This window comes from Cynara cardunculus, assembly GCF_001531365.2.
Source record: "Cynara cardunculus var. scolymus isolate 2C chromosome LG 8, CcrdV1, whole genome shotgun sequence".
In the NCBI taxonomy this organism is placed as follows: domain Eukaryota; kingdom Viridiplantae; phylum Streptophyta; class Magnoliopsida; order Asterales; family Asteraceae; genus Cynara; species Cynara cardunculus.
The window spans coordinates 21479188-21488978 of record NC_037535.1 but is presented as its reverse complement, the minus strand read 5'-3'; the positions used below and the strand labels follow the sequence as shown (position 1 = coordinate 21488978).

At 39.1% G+C, this 9791-nt stretch overlaps 1 protein-coding gene across 2 annotated transcripts; it reads left to right on the top strand.

The window, feature by feature from the left end:
- Positions 1 to 388: 388 nt before the first annotated feature.
- Positions 389 to 9221, top strand: LOC112517029 (proteasome assembly chaperone 2). 2 transcript variants are annotated; one of them, XM_025124325.1, is made up of 7 exons: positions 389 to 546; positions 696 to 861; positions 1533 to 1591; positions 7141 to 7259; positions 8077 to 8314; positions 8653 to 8776; positions 8870 to 9221. In XM_025124325.1, exons 1-7 carry the CDS (start codon positions 487 to 489, stop codon positions 8938 to 8940), a joined length of 837 nt encoding a protein of 278 aa, XP_024980093.1. In that variant the 5' UTR covers positions 389 to 486; the 3' UTR covers positions 8941 to 9221. The 2 variants fall into 2 exon arrangements, with proteins under 2 accessions (XP_024980093.1, XP_024980091.1); XM_025124323.1 differs by having other exon boundaries at positions 8861 to 9221.
- Positions 9222 to 9791: the final 570 nt, after the last annotated feature.

Genomic DNA, 9791 nt, shown 5'->3' with positions numbered 1-9791 from the left:
AATAGTTAATTTGATACTCATATCGATATAATTTTATCAAATTTTTATGAAATCTTTAAATTTATATTTTATTATAAAATAAAAACATCATCATTTTTTTTCAAAATCACATAAGACCATATTATAACATCGATTAAGATAAAAAATATTAAAATCAAAATGTATCTCGCTACATTGTACGAGTACCCTTCTAGTAGATATAAAATATATTTAGTCATTAGATTTGTGATCTAAAAATAAAAAAATGGAAAACAAATAAAATCGCCTTTTCTTAAATATGTAGGCCTACGGCCCAATTTTTCGATGATCTAGTCTTGCAGCAGACATTGATATTGTTGGGCAAAATAACCCGACCCGATTTTCGCTTTTGACCCATATGAAACACAGTCTCTGTAGGAGCGACTTGTTCATCAAGAATGCACTTATACAAACGAGTAGTGATTTATAGAATCTGTTCTAATTGATACACTCAACTGATTTGATCCGATGGAATTCAATCTGGAAGAAGGAAAGCATCTCTACGATGAATGCTCAACGTTAATTCTGGTTTGTTCTATTAAATTCCCGCCTAGGGTTAAATATTTTCTTTTTGATTGTTGTTGTTGTTGTACTTGAAAAGTTCATTGAAGTAGAGGTCGTGTGTTTTTCAATTGATGATGTTAATTCTTTCTATGTTTGTGGATTAATTGATTTAGCCAGCGTTATCGATTGGGAATGTCGGGCAATTGGCGGTGGATCTTTTGATAGCTTCCACGAATGCTGAACGAATTGGTTGCCTTGATGATCCAAACGTTCTTCCTTGTGTAGGGAATGATGCTTATATCCCTACTCCTCAGGGCGACCTTGCCCTCCCTCTTGAAGGTTGTATTTTGGACTTTTAGTTTGTTTGCAGTTTTACTGTTTATACATCTATTTTTACATGTCTGCAAGAAATATTGTAACTTTATACAGTATGGTTCATAACTTTTGTGTTGGTTGTTTTTACAAAATATTCTGTAAGAGTGTACTTACCGTTCAAGCGGGCAACTATTGATTAGGCAACTGTTAATGACATATCTAGGATATCCAACAATTTGAGAAAACCAAAATGAGAGCTAACTATATTTTGTGATGATAATCAATGGGAAAAAAGTAATTTAGGCTTGAAACGTTTACTAAAAATAGAAAGGGTTTTTTGGGACATTGGGGAAAAATGTTGCATTTGGATTTGAGTGATTGCATATATGGGTTGGGTAGGCTCATCAATGGTAACTCCACAAACAGATTCTCCTTTGCAACAATGAAGAGAAGTCATTCCAAAATGAAGGTATCCTTTAATGTAAAACGACACCATATTCTCTCTTTAATCTTTGTGCATTTTGCGGCTTTGAAAATGGATTCCAGTTAAGAAATGTGGGTCTATAAGCATAGAACATAAGAAGCAACAAATATTATAAGGCCTAGTAGAGTATCAAACATCTAGAGCATATTCATGAATATGATTTACATCTTAGTTTTCATTGTATATTATGAGTTTTACTTCTGGCATGCAGCTTATGAGTCACCTTCTAGTGCATTGACCCTTATCCAACAAAGATCACCAGTTGTTAAGGTAAGATATCATCTTTACGTCCTTGGATTCTTCTTGTAAATTTTGTGTTTTTGTCCTCAGATACTATTCATCTCACGACAGTGTCTTTTTGTCACCAAAGCTACTTCTCTGGATATTGCTGTCTTTATTGTCTTTTGCTTTTCATTATTGCTGTTGTTGAAAATCAACATATCAAATAAATCTTTTGTTTATATTATAAACTCAAGATATCGATTGTTTATTGATATTGTTGTTCTAATTACATCAAGAGAAGAAACGAACCCTATATATAAACAAGAAAACATAAAAAGGAAACCACTAAATAAGGAGATAAATAAGGAGAGGATATTGATAAATACGGAGAAGATATGGACCAAGAATTGAAATCCAATACTCCCCCTCAAGCTGGAGCGTGTAAATTGACAACGCCCAGCTTGTCCAGTAAGAAACGAAGTTGCGAAGCTCCAAGCCWCTTTGTGAGAAGGTCAGCAAGTTGAAGCTTTGAGTTGATGGACATAGGACAAATTTCCTTGGATTCAACACGTTCACGAACGAAATAACAGTCCATTTCAACATGTTTAGTGCGTTCGTGAAAAACCGGATTGTTGGCGATATGCCGAGCTGCTTGATTGTCGTAGAAAAGTGTGGTAGAGCCAAGTTGTGGAAGGCCTAGCTCTTGTAAAAGCCATCGTAACCAGATGAGTTCACTAACAGTTAAAGCCATGGCACGATATTCAGCTTCAGCGGATGAGCGTGAGACAACGGACTGCTTTTTCGTTTTCCACGAAATAGGAGCACCACCAAGAAGAACAAGGTAACCGGTTCGAGAACGCCTAGTGAGAGGGCAACCAAGCCAATCTGAATCAGCGTATGCAACCAGATTCGTGCCACCTTCTTTTGGTAAAAGTATGCCTTGACCGGGAGTGGCCTTGAGATATCGAAGAATTCTAGACACGGCATCTATATGACTCTGACGGGGGTCTGAAACAAACTGACTGAGAGTGTTAACCGAGTAGGCTATGTCCGGACGAGTGGCCTGGAGGTAAGAGAGTCGACCAATAAGACGTCGATAGCTACTGGCATCAACCTTGGGTTCTTGATCATCCATAACAAGGTTTAGATTTTGTTCAATGGGGAATGAACTCGGACGACATCCTCCCATGCCACTGTCTTCTAATATATCAAGAGTGTACTTCCGTTGGCTTAAAACGAGACCATGAGAAGTTCGGGCCACCTCTATTCCAAGGAAATATTTCAGTTCCCCAAGATCTTTGATGCTGAACTTGTCATGCAAACATTGTTTGACTTCGTGTATCTTCTTGGAATCGTTTCCAACGATGATGACGTCATCGACGTAGATGAGAATGGAATGGAAAGGAAAGTGTTGTCATGTTTGTAGAGAAAAAGCGAATGATCTGCCTTGGATGAAGAAAAGCGGAGACCGAGGAGGGCAGTGGTAAACTTTTGATACCAGTTTCGAGAGGCCTGTTTGAGACCGTAGAGAGATTTTCGCAGACGGCAAACACAATCGTCTTTCTCCGTGAAAAAACCTTGTGGTATCTTCATATACACTTCTTCATCAAGATCACCATGAAGGAAGGCGTTATTGACGTCGAGCTGGTGGATGAACCAATTGTTTTTAGTAGCCACGGATAATAACGTTCGAACAGTTACCAGTTTAGCTACCGGAGCAAATGTATCATGAAAATCTTCTCCTTCGATCTGGGTGAACCCCTTTGCGACGAGTCTCGCTTTATATCTTTCGACATATCCATTTGGCTTGTATTTGATCTTGTAGACCCATTTAGAGTCAATGGCTCGTTTTCCTTCTGGCAAAGACTCAATGGTCCATGTGTTATTTTGTTCAAGGGCTTGAATCTCCTTYTTCATGGCTTCAATCCATCTYGGGTCWTGCATGGCTTGCTTAAAAGTTTTCGGCTCATCAGTGGTGGTGATGGCCGCCAAGAAATTCTTGTGAGTATTAGAAAAATTATTATAAGAAAGATAATTGGCAATGGGATGTACCGTTGAGGTGGCTTGAGTTGATGCGATATGTGCATGGTCAACCGAAGGGGGAAGATCAACAATGAAATCATTCAGGCGTTTAGGTTGTGTTCGGTCCCTCTTTGGTCGAGAGTTTCCCAGATCAGTGTGTGTTTCGAGATTTTGAGGAGGTATCTCTTCATGGATTGTGTCTGGCCTACTTTCATCGTTCTCCATCATGTGCCCATCCAAGTCCGGTGGGCTAGAGTTAGGCCTATCATCTTCCACCTCGTGATTTTGCTCATGATTTTGGCCTTCAACGTCTTGAGCTTGTATGGGAACAAAGACATTAGAATCATTGGAAGCTTGAGTTTGAGCTGGGAAGGTAAAAGTGCTTTCATGGAACTTCACATCTCGTGACACCACCATTTTCTTGCTTTCAATATCAAATATTTTGTAGCCTTTTGTCCCTTGAGGATAAGCTAGAAAAATTCCGGGTCTCCCCCTTACTTCGAACTTGTCACCCTTTGTTTCGATACTCCAAAAATAAGTTAGACAACCAAAGACCCTCATGTGATATATTCGGGTTTTTGGTTGTATAGTAATTCATATGGAGTTTTATCACCAAGAGTTTTAGAGGGTAATCGGTTGATGATGTACGCAGCGGTAAGAACGCATTCCCCCCAAAACCTTTTTGGCAAATTGGCTTCAAAACGCAGAGCTCGAGCCGTGTCGAGTATGTCGGTGCTTACGCTCAACAACCCCATTTTGTTGAGGCGTGTGAGAACACGTGGTTTCTAACAAAATGCCTTGCTTGGTGTAAAAGTTCAACATGAGATTTGACGTGAATTCCCCACCATTGTCACATCTTATTCTTTTGATGCTTTTATTAAACTGGCTTTCAACCATTTTGCAAAAATTCACCAAACAGGTACTAGCATCAATTTTATATTTAACGAGAAAAATCCAAACATTCCTACTGAAATCATCCACAATGGTCAAGAAATAATTTGCTCCAGAGAATGAAGGAATTCGATATTTGCCCCATACATCACAATGTAATAGTTCAAAACATGCTTTGGTTTTAATTTCACTTAACGGAAAAGGAGATCTCGTATGTTTAGCTTTGGAACAGGAATCACAAACACTATTTCTAAGATTAAAGGAAACACCTTTGAGAAAATCAACTTTAGCTAGCTTTTCCTGCGATGTGTGACCCAACCTCTTATGCCATCTTTCAACAGTGACTGTCATAGCTTTCCTTTCTTCCTCAAACATCCCCATTCGGTATAGACCTCTCTTGCACTTACCCGCACCAATCAAGTTCCTCGAACGGAGACCCTGCATTACACAAAAATCAGGAAAGAATGTCACAGCACATTGAAGGTTTTTGGTTAATCGGCTAACGGATAAAAGATTACAAGTAAACTTTGGTACGTGTAATATGCCCTCGATCTTGGTGCCTCCCGGTAGAGTATAATCACTCTTACCCTCAACCGGGATGGTATCTCCATTAGGGATAACCACGGGCATTCCAAGAGGGTCTTTTCTTTTGTTAACAAGGATATTACTTAGATAGGTTGTGTGATCGGTATCTCCCGAATCAACAATCCAATCATCCTTATTATCAATTCTACCTGTCATGTTGGCTACTCGTTTGTTCCCTTCATCACCTGTGTTGGTTCCACATTCAAAGTGTTTCAAGAAGATATTGTATTGCTCGATAGTGAGTCCGGGAATGGGACTCGAACCACCCTCAACGCAGGAGGCCCTCGACTTTGTCTTGTCTCCCTTCGCTTTCCCTGGCCACCACTCAAGGTAACCAATCCGTTTGAAGTAACCTTCTCGATTATGTCCATCCCTATCACAATGAGTGCAGTGTTGTACCTCTTCTTCTTGTTTTGTTGTTTTCGAATAGGTCTTCGTTTTCTGTTGTGAGGAGAAAAAGTTGTCACGTTTTGGAAGAACAAAAGCCTTAAAGGCGGCGGCTTCCACAGTAGGCTTCTTATCTTCGGTTATCAGCTTTTGTCGTTCATCTTCGGCAACGAGATGATCGGCTGTCCCGAGACCCGGAGTTGGTTGGGTGGCAAGGATTTGGGTTTTGATAACTCCGAACCCGTTGTCGAGACCCATAAGAAACTCGTACAGCCTCTGTTTTTCTTGATGTGCAACAAGCCACTTACCGATGTCACACGTACACCCATTACACGTGCACTGTGGGATGGGGAACACCGACTGGATTTCATCCCATAATGATCGAAGCTTTGTGTAGTAAGCCGAAACGGTGGCGCCGTCTTGGTGTGTGACAGCGATCTTGTTTTTCAGTTCGTATGCCCTCGGTGCGCTCTCTTTCCCAAATCGTTCACGAAGATCGATCCACATCTCTGCAGCGGTGCTCGCGTATTTCACGCTGCCTCTTATTTCTTTTTCCATGGCGGTGGTGAGCCACCCCTTTATCATCGCATCCACTCTCATCCATAGCATGTAATCCTTGGATGTCTTTTCTGGCTTTTCAATTGACCCGTCGATGAAACCGATCTTATTTTTTGCTAATAAGAAATTTTCCATCTCTTGTACCCAATCCGCATAATTTTTGTCTGACAATGCATCGTTGACTTGCATTTGTCTAGGGTAATGGGAAGGGTGCAGGTAATATGTGAGTTGTAATCAACGACGTTGCCGCCGTTGTCTTTTGCCGATGTTGCTACGTCGCAGGCCATGTGTTTCGTCGGAGCAGTAGGATCACCGCTCTGATACCATTATAAACTCAAGATATCGATTGTTTATTGATATTGTTGTTCTAATTACATCAAGAGAAGAAACGAACCCTATATATAAACAAGAAAACATAAAAAGGAAACCACTAAATAAGGAGATAAATAAGGAGAGGATATTGATAAATACGGAGAAGATATGGACCAAGAATTGAAATCCAATACTATAAGCATGCTTAAGTCTTATGCCATCTTTTTACCTTAATAGCAAGCTAGCAAACTTGCAGCTGCATCTTAGTATTATTCCAAATAGATCATGGATGTCTTATCATTTATAAATGGTAATTGTCGTTTAGATGAAGTTGGTTGAAAACAATCACAGAACTCAATATATGTATTAGAAATGGTTAAGCATCAGGATTCGTTGCCTATAAGAAATTCAAATTGAAAGATGCCTTATAAGAGTTTGAACCTTTCACAGTAGTAATAGGATTCATTGCCTATAGGTTCAAATTGAAAGATGCCTCACAAGAGTTTGAACCTTTCACAGTAGTAATATGTCCCAACTCAAAAATAGATAATAGGATCATGACACGTCTTTGTAGATAAACAAAATAATTACGTGGTGGTTGATAATTGATTAGCTGAAAAATGTCCCTAATTATTCCTAGCCTAGGCTGTTTAAACCATTTACACATGTTAAAGCATAGGTATATCCATCAAAGAAATTACTTGGTGGTTCTCATCAACATACACCTGTATGTGGCCTGATAGCTTGCCATCTTCCTCCGTAGTGTGCGGATGCATAACCTTTTCTTTGAATAAAGAATTTGACTCATTGAACTAATTTTGTCTATTTGGCTATCTAAACAGGGAAGGATGATTGAGTATGCTAAAAATCTTGCTGACTTTGCTGCTGCTTGTGGAAAGAAGCACGTCATAATCCTCTCTAGCTTAGACTTTGGCAGGTGGCAGACAATTGATATGTCAAGGTACTGAACGAATAGGTGTTCTAGAAAATAATATAGTTTCCTCTTCTATCAGTAGTATGTAGCTGCTTAAATGTTATATACACCATGGATCCTCTCTCTGGTTGTTGGGTGGCCATTAAAATTATATAGGCTCCTAGCCTGTCGTGATGTAAAAAGAGGTGCCAAACTCTGATTGATTCTTTCTGTTTGTTCATTACATTTTATATACATAATGCTTGGTGGAGCTTGGCATCTACCAGTGGGTCTTTGTTTCTTGTTACTCTTTTCGAACCTGTGGTTGTATGGCGCTGTACACAGCAGCACAACACTCTTTCTGGGCATATGGCCCTGTTAAACTCATCTTGTTTTGTTGCTTATAGAAATCAATTCTATTGACCTTATCGTCTAAATACAAGTTCTTAGTAAGTGCAGATTGCAGAATACTAGTGTGCCACAACCAGTTATTACTTTATTTAGTGTGTGGCCATTTTTGAAATTTGTAAATAGAGCTTCAATTTTTTGGAGAAAAGTCGTCTGATTTTATGAAGTAACATTTGCATGGGCATGGGAATGGGCATGGCCATGGCCATGGCCATGGCCAATTGCTAGCAAAGGAGCTATATCAAACTTTGCACTCACTCCATAATTGAACAGACACGATCAAGTAATAAGATAATGGTGTGTTTAAAAGCATCAAGAGTATCTCTATAAGCATCAAATGACTGTGGACGAATGATTTGGATTTGAGATTTCCAGTTTCATAAGCAATCTGCTTAATTCATATTTCACATTGACTACTTTTTGACAATATTTACTGATTCTAAGGTGAATATTTCAGTGGTCAGCAGATATATTACCTCTCTAATACAACTGTGGATGGAGCAGATGATCAGTGTGAAAAATTAGGGTGGAAAAGAATGAAGGAATATGATCCTAACCAGAAACTATGGAAGTATCTCAATACTTTAGCCGAAGGTAGCGTAAGCCAAGATGATATCTCACTTCTTGAAGATGATCTGGGAGAAGAAGACTATTATCCAAGTTTGCCTTTTGCTGCAATGTTTTCTTGTTTCAAGGTGATCCTCAAATCAACCAATTACTGATACATATACTTTGAAATTTCCCTTTCACAGTTTTGATCAAATTGGTAGTTTGCCCAATAGAGCAAAAAGGTCATCATCACTGTTTTTTGAGCACATGTTATGCTTTGTTGTCTTCGCAAAAACAACCGCTTTACTCTTTGGGGTAGAGGTAAGGTCTGTGTACATCTCACCTCCACCCCTACTTTCGACTTTCGAGTGGGATTTACTGGGTCAGTTTGGTTTGGTTTGGTTTATTAAATTACGTTTGCTTGTACTTGATTGACATATATGCGTATTCATTATGGTTTATTTTCCTTTGGACAATTGTTTAGGCGAAGGGTTTGAAGGTGACGTGCTTGTTATGTTACTGCTCTGAAGGAGACAACATTCCGGATGCCTTTCATTTGGCAGAGGCAGCATGTAATCTTGTGGGGCTGAGGCCTGATACCTTTAAAGGTGAGTTTTGCATCTTTAAAAGTTACATCACATCTATTCACATGTGATTATAATGAATAGAGACTTATTTGGTGTAATGTTCAGGAAATGAAGGTGGTGGATGGGTGATCCCATTTTCATGGCAGAGTGTTTATGGGCCACCTCCAGATATGTCCCTCTTCTAGCCTTCTTCAAATTGTCATCCTCCACTTTGCATTTAGTTTGTCTGAAAAGGTACGAATTGGTGTAAAACTCGACATCACGTTTTGATTTTGATGTTATGGGGTCTTGTTGTTTACTTGGACTAGACTCGATAAAGAATGAAATAGGACCAGATGGAATGGTAGATAGGAAGGAAGGGAAGATGTGAAAAACCAAATTTAAGAGTATTCCATTTCCAACTGTGTAAGAGTATGACAGGATGCCAACTTCTTGTTTTTTATAATGCAACCATTAGATTAGACCATCTGCATTAGTGTACTCACATTCCTCCAATTTCTTAAAGGTGGAATTGCACCAACCACATTGATGGTTAATATTTTAAGATGCGTTAAGAGTTCGTTCCGAGTAGTGCTGATGCAGTGGTTGAATGACCGATCGGCCCTCCTTTGGAAACGACAGCGTGCATTGAATGTGTCGGTGATCCGGGTGTCCTCAAGATCAATGGCAACACGGGGGTTCCTACCGTTTCCACCAAATCTTGAATTCTTACCATAACCCAACCCCCACCTTCATTAGGGCCAGTGAGGAGGACAGGACAATCCCCCACTCCGAGGGTTTCGTTGTGTCAAGAATGGATCCTTCTTGGTCTTTGTCCGAATCACATATGGTAAGGGATTTTGGAAAATGTCATATATATATATATATATATATATATATATATATAGGGTATATTTCTTTTACAACCTTGTGCATTTATACAACCTTTGCAACCCAATTAATTGAGATATTTATAGAAATGATTGGAGTTCATTTATTATGATTTAAATATTTATGGAATATGAATAGAGTTTATTAATTATGATTAATACTTTAT

Bases quoted from the DNA above. Each gene is read 5' to 3' on its own strand.
- LOC112517029 (XM_025124323.1), top strand. From the start codon at position 487: ATGGAATTCAATCTGGAAGAAGGAAAGCATCTCTACGATGAATGCTCA. The intron at 862-1,532 runs GTTGTATTTTGG...TCTGGCATGCAG, and splicing joins CCTTGCCCTCCCTCTTGAAG to CTTATGAGTCACCTTCTAGT. The intron at 8,777-8,860 runs GTGAGTTTTGCA...TGTAATGTTCAG, and splicing joins GAGGCCTGATACCTTTAAAG to GAAATGAAGGTGGTGGATGG.